The sequence below is a fragment of the Ochotona curzoniae genome, unplaced genomic scaffold, assembly GCF_017591425.1.
Source record: "Ochotona curzoniae isolate NIBS_2020 unplaced genomic scaffold, NIBS_Ocur_1.0 scaffold_3890, whole genome shotgun sequence".
Lineage (NCBI taxonomy): Eukaryota > Metazoa > Chordata > Mammalia > Lagomorpha > Ochotonidae > Ochotona > Ochotona curzoniae.
In genome coordinates, this window is record NW_024467115.1 from 37,007,130 (window position 1) to 37,023,927 (window position 16,798).

Genomic DNA, 16,798 nt, shown 5'->3' on the forward strand with positions numbered 1-16,798 from the left:
GGTCTTGGGGAGTGGCGTGGGGCACAATGAGAAGACATTGTGTCCCCAGGGCCCAGGCTGTGTTTCTTGCAAGAATGGATTCAAGTGGACCATGGCCAGGAATGGTACCTGGGGCCCGGCTGGGTGATGACCAGTGCCGGGTGGTAGGGATGTAGTGGGCTGGGCCAGGAGAGCCGTGGCTGGGCTGATCCGACTGGGTCTTGCCTGCTGCCCCCACAGCCACCAGCCACCGGACGTCGGCCATCATATTCAGGTGTGATGAGGATGAGGATATCGGGCGGCCGCAGGTGATCAGCGAGGTCCGCGGCTGCGAGGTGACCTTTGAGTGGAAGACCAAGGTGGTGTGCCCCCCCGAGAAGATGGAGTGTAAGTTCGTCCAGAACCACAAGACTTACGACCTGCGGCTGCTGTCCTCCCTCACCGGCTCCTGGTTCCTCACCTACGAAGGAGCTACGTGAGTTCCTTCTCCCGTGGGGTAGTGGGTAGGACCTTGGGTTCCATTGGCGAGGCTGGAGGGTAGAGGAGAGTGCCCCCCGCCACTGCCCCGTGATGATGATAGTGTTCCTGGGAAGTGTCCACCTGTGGCTCACAGTGTGCTGTGGGTGCCTAGCTTCCGCTGACAGAAATGAGACCCTGGGACCCACACTCGGGCCTGGTGGAACTGGGCTCCTTGGGCTTGTGTTCCAGCAGGTGGGGCTAGCATGGGGCACATGGTGTTGAATGTCACTCGCGCTTGCCTACCCATCTGACTGACCCAGGTGTCAGGCCTCCACTCTGCCTTGTAGCTCTGCATGGCTTTGACACAGGGCAGCACGACAGTGGCTTCAAGTTAGGCCAGCAGCGTGCCAAGGTTTACCACTCTTGGCCCCAGCTCCAGAGCTGCCTTAGTTGTGTCTCAGGCTGACATGGGTGTGGGCATTTTACCTCTTATGTGTGCCTGGTGGGCAGGCTCCCTTCTGCAGTGGTCACACCCTCTTGGGTCCAGCAGCATCAGAGAAGCCAGTGGCGGTCAGCACCGGCTCTTAGCCACCAGAAGCCCTGCTGAGGGGCCCCATAGCCTCGTGCTGAGTGCGCCAGGGCAGGGCCTGATGAGCTCCCCTGTCCTGCAGGTATTTCATCAACCTGTGTCAGAGAGTCTACAAGGGGCCCTTCGAATGCTCAGAAAGAGCCAGCATTTGCAAGAAGACCTCCTCTGGCCAAGTCGAGTCCCTGGGCCTCGTGCACACACAGAGACTGGATGTCATGGGTGAGTTGGGGTTGGGAGGTAGGGCTGGCCTTAGTGTGCTGGCACAGTACCTCATGGGCCTTTTGGCAACCCCTTGAGTGCTAAGGTGCATGCGGCTCAGGAGTGGTGTCCGAGAATGTCCCTGGGAAGGCGGGAAGTGCAGACGCTTGACACCCCTCCTGAGTTCACATTCCAGCTGTGGATCGAGTGTCTGGTCCAAAGCCACATTAGCTCTGAGGCTGCAGAGCCAGGCCGCAGCCTAAGGCCTCGGGCAGGAGAACTCAGGATGTGGTGCCTCAGAGGCAAAAGTTATAGTTATTCTGAGCATTGCCATAGATAATGGACGGTGCAGTTGGCTGTTGAGCAGGCGGCGTCTCTATCATCGGGTGATGGAGGTGATGTTTTTGCTGGTGTGAGGCAGGTTGCACTGTGCTGCGGACCAAGTGGGAGATCCTGCCCTTTGCCTTTGAGCATAGAGCTGGTTTATCCCAGTCGTCCAGAGAGATGCAGTGGCTTTTCTCTGCTTGAGACGCTGAAATGGTAAAGGAGAAGTTGGGGGCAACCAGTCACCCCTGGTTCAGACCAAACCCCAGTCCCATCGACTGGTCGGAGGGGAGCTGCCAACTGTTGGAGACCCATGTCAGCTCTTGCTGTCACACGCACATTGCTCAGGCAGGGCCCGGGGGTGGCCCAGCCAGCTCTTCCCCCCGGGCATCTCAGGGGCTCCAGATGCTTGACCAGTCTCTCCTATAGCCAGTTGAGCAGGACTGAAATATTTTAAGGCTTAGCTAAAATTTTAAGGTTGGTGAGCACCGTCTGACCAGTCCAGCAGGTGTCACCATCTCTCAGGGCCGACAGCCCTGTACCTTGGGCTCCTAATGGAGCCAAAACTGAAAAAATCTCCCGGTGTCCAGCATGCTTGGAGCAGGGAGGGGTCTTTGGCTCCAAAATGTCAGGAAGACACAGGGATGACAGCCGCCTGTGGGTGAGGTTGCACAGTGTATGCACAGTGGGCCCCAGCACCTGGATCCTGCAGGCTCACTCAGAGAAGCACCCTTTGCTGGAAGCTTGGCCCCTAGTGCTGGACTAGGGCTGAGGCAGCCATGGTGGGAGTCTGGTGGTGGTCATGTCATCTCAGCCCTTACAGTAGCTTCTGACAAGTGACACAGAGAGCTTTTTCACACCCTGAAACGAATGTTGGTTCTGCCTCATGTGTTTCAGATGACAAAGTCATTGTCACCTACTCCAAGGGTCACCCATGCGGTGAGAACCAGACTGCATCCTCCGTGATAGAGCTGGGCTGCGCCAAGACAGTGGGCAAGCCTGTGTTCATGAGGTGAGCAGCCAGGCCTGGCAGGCAGAGCTGTGTGGAGTGTCCTGGGCCAGGAGTCCCTCTGGGCTCCTCCTCTGGTTTCTACTGGGATGGAAGGAGGAGTGGTACTGCGCATGTGGGCAGCAGGGTGTTCACATTGTTGCCATGACTAGAAGCCAGACTGGAAGCCAGAGCTGCTGGCTCACTGTGGGGTGCAGGGCTTGCTCTCATGGATGGACATGGAGCCCTGCTTCTCCTGCTCAGCAACACGTTTAGCCCCTTCTGCACTAGCTGAGTGTTGAGCCAGCCAAGAGCCCTTGTTTCTGCTCCTGGTCTTGGACCTGAACACCGTGGGGGTGGGGGGCTGCACCCGGATGGTTCTCGGGTCTTAGTACCATGCTCTAGGCAGTGCTGTACCAGGTACTAGGGGGAATTTGGTCAGCAAGGGGCATGTGAGCTGTTGGTGAATAAACATGTTGTTTCTGGAAGCGGGCTTGGAAAAGGACAGTCCCAGACCCTTGTCCAATGATTTATCAGTATATGAGTCTAATGAGTTTGTAAAACAAAGATCCAAAAGTCTAGGAGGCGTCATACAGTCAAGGTGCTGGGTGCAGACCCCTCTTGGGCTGCCTGTGGTCCCCCCTGGGTGTCTGGGCTTGAGTCTTGGCTCCACTCTTGATCCCAGCTCCCTGCTCATGTGTGCTCTCAGGGGTAGCAGGTGACAGCTCTTGTCCTGCACGGGAGGCCCCAGTGCAGTGCCTGGCTCCTGGCCTTGGACATGTGAAACGTGAACCAACAGTGGGAGCCATCTGCCTTTCAAATGCAGACGTGCGTCCCACGGCCACCCCAGCCTGGAGCTACTTTAACACTGCCTGGGCCTGCACAACTGTGCCCTGGGTTGCCTCTCCTGTCCAGTTGCGTGGGTGATGTGACCGTGGCTGTGCCTCCCTGTGCCCAGGTTTGACACGGACAGCTGTACCTACTACTTCAGCTGGGACTCGCGGGCAGCCTGCGCCGTGAAGCCACAGGAAGTGCAGATGGAGAACGGAACCCTCATCAACCCGGTCAATGGCAAGAGTGTCAGCCTTGGGGACATATATTTCAAGTAAGCGCAACGTTTCCCTTGGAGCCCTGAGTGCACCCGGAGAAGCTGGCCATGTGGGTCCCTCTGTAGCGGGAGTGCCACAAGACCAACAGGCCTGTGTGCCTCAGTGACTTGCTGAGGCACTTCTTGTCGTGGTTTGCCTGGGATTTGCCTGGTCCATGAGTGGGGGAGAACGGTTTCTCAGCAGTGTCCCTGGATTGTTGTTTGGGTGCAGAGGCCCGGATGGCCGCCATGCCTGCTGGCCTTGCAGGGGCGGGGTGGGCTCCCGAAGCTGGCATCCCCGCTGTCTGTGGGCTTGTGGAGGTGCTACCCCAGCTTGGGGAAGCTTCCTGCAGGATCCCCAAGGACGCTAGGCCACCTTGAAGACCGCGTGTGTCACCTTCATCTCTCCCGTCTCAGGCTGTTCAGTGCCTCTGGGGACGTGAGGCCCAACGGGGACACCTACCTGTATGAGATCCAGCTGTCTTCCCTCAGCAGCCCCACACACCCCGGCTGCTCTGGCGCCAGCGTGTGCCAGGTCAAGCCCAATGACCAGCGCTTCAGTAGGAAAGTGGGGACTTCGGAGAATACCAGATACTACGTTCAGGGTAACTACTTCCTGGTCCTGTTGATTTGGGCTAACCGCTTTCTGGTCAGACTCTGCTCGGGGTGACTACTTCCTGTGTCTGCTGTGTCAGGCTCCCTCAGGAAGGAGTTCTAGTCCCACCCACCGATTCTCATGTGGAAATCTGAGTTCAGCCGAGAGCTCAGTGTTGTGTGATACAAACATGCAGATATAATGTGGGAGACCCACACATCTCTCTGGGGGGTGCACTCCGTCCTGGGTAACACAGCCTGGTGCTGTGGAGGTCCCACGGTGGCTGTGGTGCACAGGCCTGCCCGGTCAGAGCTGCCTCTGATTGGCTCGTAAGGCAGGATGCATCCTTATCTGGAAACTTGAACTACAAAGTAGGGTGAGAAATCTCCAGCGTGTCCCAAGGACGAAGGGACCAGGCTGGAAAGCCCAGCCCCAGGGGAGTGACTTAGTGAAGGCTGTGTGAGCCGTGGCAGGCCTGGGCCCTCCCAGGAACCGAGCCCCTGAATACAGTTGGGGTACGTGATAGGGGAGTTTGTCCTCTTCGGGCAGTTGGTAAATTCCACCTCGTGTTTTCCCTGTCCTTGGGCCTACATTTCTGCAAACCCTCCTGTCCCTGAGCGGCAAACCCCGCACATCCAACATGCTGCCTGTCCTGCCCACTCTGTGTCCGGCCACGAGAAGTGCCCGGTTAGCGCTGGTTTTGTGAAGTAGAGGAGGGATGTCTGAACACTCCTGGATTCAGTCAGACAGCCCGAAGCTGTCCCGTGGCCTGGGTCCTTACACCTGCTAGTGTGTGTGCACAGCGTGTCAACCCACCCCAGCGTGCCATTCTCCTGTCCCCAGTGGCTGCTCCTCTCCAACATGCTGTGTTTTCAGGCTGTGCAGCCTCCACTGCTGCTAACAGGCGTGTGCCTGGTGAGCCTTCTAGAATCCGTAGTTTGGAGTTGGCATGCACATGTGTGTTTGTGCCTGTGTGCACATGTAGATGTGTGTGTGCATTCAGCCTTGGCTCCAGACTATTATTTTCATTCAGTAGCATCAGGAAGCAGCTTTACTTTTAGACTTCTCTGTGTCACGGAGAAACACAGTTTTAACCTCTTAATGAGAATTGTCATTCATTCATTTCATTCATTCATTCAAGAGGGCGAACTCAGACTCACACAGTTCCCGCTGTGCCCGGGGTATGGCTCTGGCTGGCCTCTGCCAGGCTTCAGCAGGATGGCGACCCCTGCTCAGCCTGTGCCTTCCATGCCTCCCGCTGCCCTCTGGGTACCTGTCAGTCTTACCCATGAGACTTTTGTTCCCCAACTGCCTGATACCCAGGCAGTGGCCAGCCGCAGGTTAGGGAGTAGCAGAGTCCCTGTGAGGCTCCATGATGTGGATGCATTTGCGTTTGTCAGTGCATGAGGGCTGGGTAAGGGCTCAGGTCAGCTGCAGGAGCACAGACACTCCCCCAGCCTCCCCGCATAGCATCCCAGTGTTGACAACGGTACTGGCCTCTGGGAGTCACGTTCCCTGCCCAGGTAGCGACTTCAGTTTCTGGGTGGGCCGATACCACGTGGCCAGCCCCGCCCCGAGTCACACGGTGAGCTTGGGATGAAGGGAGCTCTGGCTTTGGTCCCTGCAAGGTTGAATTCATTTTATGCTGGCACCATAAGTGTGTGTCGAGGCCTTCCGAGCCGCATGGGCAGGGCGCTCCCAGGGTGCAGGAGCAAGTGGCCTGGCCCGTGCGATTGCCTGCAGGAGGGTAACGTGGGCCTCCTTGGAATGGCTGTCGGGAACGGTGCCCGTGGTCCTCCTTTCTTCTTCACAGATGGCGACCTGGACATCGTGTTCACCTCTTCTTCCAAGTGTGGAAAGGACAAGAGCAAGACCGTGTCCTCCACCATCTTCTTCCACTGTGACCCCCTGGTGCAGGATGGCATCCCTGAGTTCAGTCATGAGACCGCCGACTGCCAGTACCTCTTCTCCTGGTACACCTCGGCTGTGTGCCCATTGGGGTAAGCCACAGCCGGCCCTAGCACCTGTTGGCACCCCACTGCTGTCTTTGGTCTACACTAGAGTCACCGCTGCCCGCCACCCCGGGCGTGTTGGTCCTGGCTGCTGTGACTGGCACAGGTGTGGCTGCCATCGGCTGGCAGGGAGCAGGGCTTGCTACCTGCAGGCATTTTCTCACTTCTGGCAATTGCAGTTCTCAAGATGTCCATGTTTTAGTTCTTTCAGCTGTTTCTGTTTTTACCAAGTGCTACATACTTCATCTTCTAACCTTGGCAGTGCTAGAAGGACCTCCAGCCCTCTCACACCCTGCTTCAGCCTTCTAAATGGTGGTTTTGTGCCATGGTTAAAGCTGTGGCTGCTGTTGGCTTGTGCCTATATAATGAGATAGGCCTAACACAAGAACACAGAAGAGATGGAAAGGCAACAGACAAGAAAATACCGGGGCCAGCAGGGGGCGTCAGCGTGCGCATTAGGTCAGGTCAGATAGTATGGAGGCAGAGTTAGCCGTGAGTGCCCATTGCAGGTCAGCACGGTCAGGGTGGCAGAACACAGCAGTCTGCACCTGTTGGCCCAGGAGCGGTGCTAGGCAGAAGTGCACGTGGGGAGATGCCACGAGGGGTCCCGGCCTTCTGGGTCAGCAGAAAGCGGGGCTCTGGCAGGATTGGAGCAGGCTGAGGATGAAGCCAGCATACCCAAACAGGTGGGCAGCATCACTTGCAAGTGTGTCACCTGGGAACCTCCATAGAACCATACAAAAGTTAACCATAGGCAGGCAGGTCTCTAAACGGACCCACCTGGATGGTGACTGCAAGGACTCCTGCCTCCTGAGGACTGCCCTGGGCACCATCTGCAGGACTGCTATTATGGGTGGGGTGTGTGGGCTGTGGGCTTCTTGGGTGCCCACTGGCCTTGCCCGGGCCGAGGCCGCCATCCCCTGCCACACTGGGACAGAGCAGCTAGCTGCCCCACCGGCCTGTTGTCCTTCTGATGCTTTAGATCAGGATGGTTGGGCTAGCTCAGCAGTTCCCCATCCGCAGGCAGGCTGGTGGCTGGTTGCCCTCTGACCCAGTTCCTTGAATGCTTTTGAAGCCATGCTAGCCCTGATGGCATACTTTGCTAAGTGAGCAGTGGCGTGCCCAGGGTCTGACGTCCCGTGGTGCTCATGTAGGTAGCCTCTTCCTTTCCAAGGTCACCTAAGAAGGGTCAGCTCTTGGCCAAGCACAGCTCGTGGCTTCATCCTTTCACCTCTTTGCTGAAGCGTTCAGTCGCAAAGCATGCTCCTTACCCTGCTGGCTTGCATGTCAACACCTTTGGGGACTGCACCTCCTTTGCTGGCCTGGCAGCCTGGGGTGTGAGGCCAACACCCACCCCAGGTCGTGCCAGCTCTGTGGTGTCTGTGTCCAGGTGGCACTGTCCTGGGCTCAGCCCTGGTGGGCAGTGTGAGTGGACCCAGAAATATCTGTCTGGAGGAGACCCTATACCTGGGTGTCCCCAGAGCTCCTCTGGTCTGGGCCTCCAACCTGTGCCCCTGCAGCGGAAGGCTAGGTTTGTGCTGGCCCCTACGCTGGCCCTAATGCCAGCCTCAGAGGATCGGGCGGTGGGAGGCAGGGTCCCTGCCAGAGAGGGGGTGGCAACGCTGCCCAGTGACACGGCTTCTCTTCTCACATGCCCTTCCAGAGGGGACTTTGAAAGCGGGAGTGCTGATGAAGACGACACGGACTACCCGGGGCTGTCGGAGCGGAGCCAGGCCATTGGCTCGGTGCTCAGCCTGCTCCTGGTGGCGCTCATTGCCTGCCTGCTGGGCCTGCTGCTCCACAAGAAGGAGAGGAGGTGAGGAGGGTGGGCCGTCGCTGGCTGCCTGAGAGTTCAGGTTCAAGTTCAGAACTTGCCAAGGACCCATTTGTGGTCATGCCTGGGAGGGGTGTGTGTGGGGGGGACAGCGGTTCTGCCCTGCCCACCCCACCTGACCTCTGTCTCCTCTACAGGGAAATGGTGATGACCAAGCTGACCAGCTGCTGCCGAAGAAGCTCCAATGTCTCCTACAAGTACTCCAAGGTAGCTTAGTGCTGGGTTCCCACGGGGCTGTCGGGTTAGAGCCGGGGCTCACACTGTGTGGTTTGTCCGTCAGTTTCCCCTCACGGTGATGGCAGTTTGCTTCCTCAGATCTAGTTTGTACCCACTGATGGTTTTGGGGGCTGCTGCTTGTGCTAGCATTGGGCGATTTCCCGATCGGTCTCCAGAAAAGAGGGCTCCCTCAGGTCAAGGGGTGTCCACACGGTGTGGGCTCTTGACGCGTGTTATCAGATGCCCAGGTCCTGCCTGTGGCTGCTGCGTCTCTGCCCCCACCTGTGCGATGGAGAATCAGCCAGCACGGCCCTGTGCCCATGGCTGGGAGGCCCCACTTTTGTACAGCTCCTCTAAGCCCCTGCCCAGCTGTGTGCCTTCCTCCCTCGGGCCGAGAACCCAGCCCGCCCCGCTGGCAGAGGTTGGGCAGGGGGTGGGGATGGAGAGTGTTGGCATGGGGAGCCGCAGTCACTGACGGGCGTGCGTCTCCCTCCTATTGGCCCCGCGGCAGGTGAACAAGGAAGAGGAGACGGAGGAACACGAAAGCGAGTGGCTGATGGAGGAAATCCAGCCTGGGGCCCCACGGCCGGGGAAGGACAACCACGAGAACGGCCATGTCACCACCAAGCCCGTGCAGGCCGAGGCCCTCACTGTCCTGCGCGGCGATGACCAGGACAGCGAAGATGAGGTGCTGACCATCCCTGACGTGAAAGTGCAACCTGTCCGAGGGCCTGGGCCTGATGGCGCTGCGCAGCCTGGCCGACACCCCCAGTGCAGGGCTCCCCGGGGAAGGGTGGACGACAGGTTGGGGCTGGTGCATGGTGACAGGGCAAGGCGGGGCAGGCCTCGGCCTGGCCCTCCCCATTCGGCAGCCTTCCACGACGACAGCGACGAGGACCTCCTGCGCATCTGAGACCACCGTGCCTGCCGGAGGGCGCGGGGCAGGCCACAGCCGAGCGCCTCCAACCAAAAACGGACTTCTACTCGGTGACGCTTCTGTAATCTCTGCCTTTAACAAAAACTGCTTCAAACGGGAAGCGTTTTTGTGACGGGGGTGGGAGGGTGGGGGACCAGGGGGAGAGGGAGAGGGCGGTGGGGCGCGGCTCCTTCACGATTGTTTACAGCCACTAGGGGGCGCACGGCAGCATCTGCTCCACCGACCGGCGAAGGGCGGCAGCTCGTGCCCGGGGCGTTGCCTGGCTACACCTCAGACAGGAGAGAGGGTCGTCACCGGGCCCCCTCGCTGCTTTCAGGCCCTTGCCCAGGCTGCCTCATCTTACATTTCAGCGTTTAAAACCTCTCCTCCTATTTATTGACCAACAGTTACTCAGGTTTGCAGATAAAAAAAGGAAAAAAAAAATCAGCGTGTATCTTCCTTTCTGTCTGCAGGGGTGTCCCGTGCTGGCTGCCCGGGGAGCCTCTTGGGCCAGGCAGCTTCAGCTGGGATTCTGAGCTGCTTGCAGCTCGCACCCCCTCCTGAGTTAGAGCCCTCCATCTTGTCTTTGTCTCTTTTTTGGCTGTTTCCCCAACCCCCCCAAGGCACGCGCAGGGTTCCCACCTACTCGAGCGTGCCACCTTGTCACCTGCCATGTCCGTGCAGAGGTGCACCTGTCAGTATTCCGCTCCTGGCTGTAGAAGCCTGACAAGCCACCCAAAGAGTTATGATGTGCTTTACCTCGGTTTGACTTTTTGGTTAAAGATTTTTGGTTAAGGATTTTTGGATTTTGGTTTCTGGTGCGTGTAAGTGGAGGCGTCAGAGGAGACGACGTTTTCCCCGGCTTGGGGTGGAGGTATCGTGTCCTCTGGGTCTCATGATATCATTTTTACTGTGCTTATTATTACTTTTTTTTTTTAAGATGTGTATCCACCGTCGACTACAAGAAGCCTTAATTTGCACAGTGTGTGATTTAGGGAAGATTGCATGGCAAGTGCCAGGCCGGAGTCCCGGCTCGGGGCCCTGGCGGGTCGGGGGCTGCGCGGAGGGAGCAGCAGCCGCATGGCACCAGGCTCCCCCCGGCCCTGACTCTCTTTTTTTAATTTTTCTCTTTTATTTTTTCTTCTGGAAGTGTTTAACGACTTTTCTTGCATTTAGAGTGTGTGTAGACTCGGTGGGATCATATACTAAAAAGCAACCCACCGTTTACACATCGGTTTGTACCCAGTTAGTAAAGGCTGGCTTACCTGATTTAAACATGAGTGTATTTTTTAAGAAATCGATTTTCTTCTCTTCATTTTTTTTCTCAATCAACTTTACTGTAATATAATGTATCAACAATTTCAATAAAAAAAATAAATAAATTGCCACTTGGGTGTCCTTGGTTTAATTTTCCCACGCAGAGTGGCGGCCGGTTTCGCTGTTGAACGGGTGTGAGGGGGTCTTACTTTCTGTGCCCTCTTGGACCCAGGCCTGCAGCGACATGTCGGGTGCCCCTGGAGTCCACTCTGGCTCCAGGTGCAGCCCCTCAGCCTCATTCTCCATCCAATTTCAGGCAGACCCCTCTCCGCCAGGTGTTTCCTGTTGAGTAAAGCAACACGGGACGGGGGTTCATTCCAGGCACTCAGGAGCACTGCTGGGCTGTGCGGCCTGGTCCCTCGGCGGGGGGTAAACACCTCTTCCCCTGGGAGTCCACGGCAGGTCACAGAGCGCTCCCTACACACCAACACCTAATGCTGGCGTTTGTAGTGAGTGATAAGTCTACCGTATTCTGAAAACAGTGAATGGAAGGTTCCAGAAAGAAATAGCTCCCACATTCTGATAGCTGCATTGTGTGATGGAGCCTCCCGCCAGCCCCCGTCCGTCCAGCACATCCATGCCGGCTCGCTTAGCGACCACATCGTTCTCAGAGGCAGTGACATGGAGAGCAGCCATTGGGCGACAGAGACAAGGGGCAAGATGATTCAGGAGGCTGGGAGCTGGTGCCAAGGAAACTCCTAGTGAAGCAGGCACCAGGCCTTGCCTGGCACTCCCCGCCGACCCCTAGCAGGCATCACAAGGCGATAGCTGACATCCACTCTGCTCAAGTCTTTGGGGGTAGTCTTACTGGGTGTGCTGGATCCATGGACCCTGGGCAGCATGGTAAGGATGGGACGAGGCGAGGTTAGTAGCAGTGCCTTTGTCAGCCACGCCTGCGTAGTGACCATGGGGATGGATGTTGAGGGTAGAGGTCCATGCTGCCTAGGACACCTGCAACCCCCTGGGGAGCCTGGCTTCTGGTCCCCCCGGGATGTACACCCTGCCAGGCACCAGTGACGGCACAGCTGCTCAACCCTGTCATTTAGGGAGATGTGGGTTGGGTTCCAGCTCCTGGGCTTTCTCAGAAGGATTCTCTGTAGGTCCAGTTTTACAGGAGGATAACCTTGGCTCTGACCCTGCACTGTGGGACTGGTGCTTCAGACCCACCCTTCATCACTCCCCTCCCCAGGCATCCTCACTCTCACTGTACCCCCACCCGTGCGCCGTGCAGAGGGTTCGGGCTGAACTGGCATCTCAACAGTGGGCCTTGTTTGGAGCCGGGATCTTCGTAGAGTTTAGCAAGTGATGTGATGGCTCTGGAATGGGCCCGAGTCCCTGTGATGCTACCCTGATCTCAGAGACCAGCAGACCCAAGGCAGAACCCACATGGGGAAGCAGAGAGGAGCCAAGGACAGAGGCCTGGGATAGCCCTAGACATGCCGTGCCTGCCCAGGCTCTGCCCCTGCTCCTTGTCTGAGGGAGCAGGTGTTTCCATTTGAGCCCCTCTACGCCCACCAGAGCTCACAGCTGAGGAGGGGTGGGTGGTGGACACATCTGTGTGGGGTGGGGGAGGGGCACAGCACCCACAGGTGCTGGGGTCACCTTTCTGCCCCACAGAGAGTGGCACCTCTGGGTGGTGCATCCCAACTTCCCTCATCTCCTACTGAAGCTGTGTGTGTGTGTGTTGGCCAGGATGGGGCCCCGTGAACGTGGAGCACTTGCCCTTGGGGGTGGTGGTCGAAGTCCTTGCCATCCTGACTGCCCCACGCACTGGGGACCTGAGCACAAAAATTTCTCCTATTCTGGAGGACAAGGTCCCTTGTGGCAGGTATGGTTTCCACTGTGGCTGCTCTCCACTGTCTTCCCAGGGATGCCCCTTTGTATGCCTGGGTCCTCATCTTCACAACAGCCCTAGTCTTAACTACCTCTTCATGCATATGTTTAAAAGGCACAAGGGGCCAGCACTGTGGTGTAACAGACTAAGCCTCCTGCTGCAGTACCGGTTCGTGTCTCGGCTGCTCCACTTCTCATCCCTCTTTCTGCTTATGGCCTGGGAGGGGGAGCAGAGGTTGGTCGAGGTCCTTGGGACCTTGCACCCACATGGAGATGTGGAGGAAACTCTTGACTTCGGATAGGTCCAGCTCTGACCATCGCAGCCATTTGGAATGAGCCAGTAGGGGGGAAAAGGCAGAGATACCTAATCTACGAGAGCCACAGAAAGATCCATCTGCTGGTGCGCGCCCCCAAACGCCCCGAGAGCCAGGGCTGAGCCAGGAGCCAGCAGCTTCCTCCAGGTCTCCCAGGTCAAGGTGGCAGGGATCTGAGTACTGTTGTCTCCCAGGGCACACAGGAGCAGCGCCTGGAAGCAGGATGAGGCCTGGATCCCAAATGCTCCCATGTGGGATGCTGATGTCCAAAGCTGCCTCTTGACCAGTGTGCCAATTGCCCATTCACTCTGAAATCTCTGAAGACGACCGCGTTCTGAGGTCCTGGGGTTGGGGTGGGACTGTGCTGCTCCCTGGAGACCTAGAGCCCCTGTTGCTCCGTTCACGAGCTGAACATTTAAGCAGCCCTGGGCACTGTCCTGGCTCCACCCCAGCAAGCACAGCCCAGGCACTCTGGCCCATGAGAACAGGTTTGCACCCAGCTCTGAGCTCTGTCTCCCTCCTGCCTGCCTGCCTGCCTGCCTCTTCCTCTCTCTTCCTGGACTTGAAGCCCTTCACCTTGCTCAGGGCTCCATGGTACCTGCTTTTGTTGGACCCACAGTAAAGAAAAAATTAAAGGAAAACCGCCCAGGAGAAGATTTGGAGGCCCTTGAGAAAAAGAGGATTTTAGTGCAGGTTCTGTTAGTTAGGGGAGAGAGTCTGACAGACCACGCCCTGATGGGAGATGGCCCAGGACCACTTCCACGTGGCAGGTGACCGCATAAGGGAAATGACCTAGGGTATACAATACTGGGTTTGTTTATTTATTTATTTAGATTTAGTTATTTTAATTGGAAAGGCAGATTTACAGAGAGAAGGGGAGACAAAGATCTTCTATCCAATGGTTCACTCCACAAATGGCTGCAGTGGCTGGAGCTGGCCCAGTCCCAAGCCAGGAGCTTCTTCTGGGTCTCCCATACAAGTGCAGGATCCCAAGGCTTTGGGCCATCCTCTACTACTTTCCCAGGTCACAAGCAGGGAGTTGGAAGGGAAGTGGAGCAGCCAGGACACAAACTGGCATCCATATTGGATCCCAATGGATGTAAAGTGAGGATTTAGCCACTAGGTTATCATGCCAGGCCCAGCACTGGGCTTCTATAATCTTGGACCCCAGAGATGGAAGGAGGTGAGATGAGGCAGAAACTTCTTGCTGTGCGCATGTGTATGACGTACAGCATAGGGTCCTTAGCATGATGGGCTGAGGCGAGGACCAGGTGCTTCCGGAATGGGAATGTCAGGCCTCTGGCAGTACCCGCAATAACAGCCATCATGGACTCACTCTCACTATACCTCAGGCCAGCACCCTGCCTTGCTCAGCCTAACTAAAACATCAGCCGGAGTTGGAATTTCAATGTCCATAAGGAGGGCTGTATAGGAACACACTGGCCGCTGCCACTCAGCCTAGCCCTTGGCGCAAGGGTTTGTTGCCCCTGATGTCACTGTGGCACCCATTTCACAGTGGACAGAACTGAGGCTTAGAAGAGGGGAAGCTGTCTTCAGGCATCCTAGTGGGGTACGTGTGTCCTTGCCTGTAGCCCCAGCACCCAAAGCCGCCCAGAGGCTGGGAGAGAAGGCCTTGTCTTCCTGGTCCTGTCCCTGACAACTGCCATGTCCTGAACCCTGGCCAGCCCCTGATGTCAGGTCTGGACAGCTAACCTCATGGTCAGCAGCAAAGGGTTAGTGCCCTGTGTTTAGGGCAGCCTGCTGAGAGCCATGGGTGGCAGAGCCTGCAGACCAAGTCAATGCCAAGAGCATGTGATCGAAGCATCACTTAGGAATGCCACAATCCAGGAACCAGATTAAATGTGTCTTCTAATGCCTTCTTCCCCGCATCTGCAGGTCAGAGAGGCAAGTGGGCATCCAATGCAGGGCGTCCCGTTCTCACGTTCACATGTATGCCTGGGCCCGGGGCTGAAGACCCACTGTGTGTTGTCTTTTTTTGTAACCCTAGTCCCTCCGCTCGGCTTGGGATACGTGGCAAGCATTGCCAGCAACATATATCCACTTTTGAGTTTATGTATGGCCGCCTGGCCTTGCCTCCCTCACTGGCTACTGATCCTACACCCATTGACCCATCCCTCCTCACCCCTCTTTTAATCTATCTACAACACTTCTTTGGTCACACGCAAACCTCTTCCCTCACCCCGCCCCCTCAGCTCCTCCTTGCAGCCCAGAGAGCTAGTTCTCTACCGCCCCCCTCTACACTCCCTTCACCCCTTACACCCAAATGGCAGGGCCCTGTTAAGGTCACACTGACCACTTCCACGGCTGCCAAAGTGGAAGGCTTGCCCTGTTGGATTCATAACTCCCACCTAAAACTTTTTACCGCACCTCCAGTTGTATCTGTTAATCCCCCTGCTGTCACGGAGACACCCCCGGAGATTGAAGCTTCCCATCGAGACCAATCCTCGGAGGCCACATACTCCTGCGAGCCTCTGGAGGGACTTCAACTGCTTTTTAGGAAGATTTCCAATAAGTAAATCCCACTGAGCCACTTCAGTCCATTACTCTAGTTCTCAGGGAGTCTCAGCTCCGTCACTCTTCTTCCCTAGCACCTCTATAGGATGCTCTCTGCTATTGGCTGCTTGTCACCCTTCCCAAAGCTGGCCTTAGCCAAGCCCCAATCCAACCCCCTCCGGCCTTGGTATGGCAGTTTTATGTAAGAGAAACTTACCAGGAAGACACCCAAACTTATTGGGACCCGTTATTGTCTTCCAACAGGGTGCTCGGCTTCTCTATTCAGCCTCGATCAATCGACTTTTGGGCCACTTCCAACCCATATCTGTGCCTGCTGTATGACCAGACACGTGACTATTGCAAGGCCGACTCCCGCTACAGAGACTTTTATGGAGCATGTCCCTATTGCTCACGTACGATCCACTATGCCCATGAGACCGGTTATATTTTTAGATATAACTCCATGGATGTGTACATAAAAATAAGAGACCCATGGAACAGCAGATGGATTACCCCTCAAAAGGGCTGCCTTTACCCTCATAGCTATGTCACTCCCCCCTCTGGAATTATATATATATATATGTATATAGACAGCTAGACCCCAATCCAGATAAAGTTACTACAGCAGTTGTCCACATTCTTAATTCTGAGACTTCCCTTTCCACTTCGCTTGAGTCAGATACCCACCCAGATGCCCCAACCTCCTGGTTTAAAACCTTAACTAAGACTTTAGACATGCTCAGCGCCACATCTCCTTTGCCCAGCGTCACTGAGTGCTTCCTTTGGGCCTCACTGCAGCAACCCGTTCTGGCTGTAGTACCCATTATCAACACAGGCAGCAGTCAAACCCCAACCCCTTCTCAATCAGTTACTCCGTTAGGCACTGTTCCCCTATGGGACCACCTAGCTCATACCCTGACTTGCTATAACTCATCCAGGACCTATCATCAATCCCTCCCCTGCTTTGCCACAGTTCAGGTGACCAAGCCTACTTCCTCTCCTGAAGGCTCATCCAGGTGTAACGGCTCTGTATATAACACCATCAATCTCACCTCCCCGGCCCTGCCTCCCAGCAGTAGTCGTGTCTCAGCTGTCTACTTAGCGAGGGAGAACTCTCATGGTTGCTTTCTTCATCAGAGCGTCAAAGGCATGGGGTTTTTCTCCCAGTACTCGTGGGGGCGTCCATAGTTGCTTCCCTTGGATTAGCAGCAGGGAGCCTGGGATACTCAATCACCTCAATTGAGCAGCTGTCAGAGGAGCTCAAATCAGCCCTAGATAACACCGCTCTCTCCCAGCCTCTCTCCAGCGCCAACTCACCTCCTTGGATCAGGTAACTTTCCAGAACAGAAGGGCCCTGGACCCTTGCAGCAGGAAAGGAGGCACCTGCTTGTTCCTCCACGAGGAATGTTGTTTTTACGTTAACGAGTCAGGGGTGGTTGAGCAGAATGTTAAACACCTGTTAGACATCAAAGATCGCCTCTGACAGTCTGGAACTAACAGCAGTCCCTGTATTCCTGGGCTTGGTCTGCTCTGATGTCCATGCCTGCCCCTCTTCTCACCCCTCTGGTACTACTTGTTGCAGGACTCACCATGGCCGCTTGCTTCATCAATTTTCTTCAAAAA

General features: G+C 56.4%; 1 protein-coding gene across 2 annotated transcripts in view; it reads left to right on the forward strand.

Annotated features, from left to right (window-relative positions):
* The window catches only part of IGF2R (insulin like growth factor 2 receptor), an 89,318-nt gene extending 80,006 nt beyond the window's left edge, over positions 1-9,312 (forward strand). For both annotated transcript variants that reach the window (XM_040965550.1, XM_040965549.1), the window contains exons 40-48: positions 220-454; positions 1,110-1,246; positions 2,447-2,561; positions 3,496-3,642; positions 4,042-4,229; positions 6,033-6,219; positions 7,895-8,047; positions 8,203-8,272; positions 8,793-9,312. In XM_040965550.1, coding sequence (XP_040821484.1) covers positions 220-454; positions 1,110-1,246; positions 2,447-2,561; positions 3,496-3,642; positions 4,042-4,229; positions 6,033-6,219; positions 7,895-8,047; positions 8,203-8,272; positions 8,793-9,194 — 1,634 coding nt within the window. In that variant the 3' untranslated portion in view covers positions 9,195-9,312. The remainder of the gene's footprint in view (positions 1-219; positions 455-1,109; positions 1,247-2,446; positions 2,562-3,495; positions 3,643-4,041; positions 4,230-6,032; positions 6,220-7,894; positions 8,048-8,202; positions 8,273-8,792) is intronic.
* Positions 9,313-16,798: the final 7,486 nt, after the last annotated feature.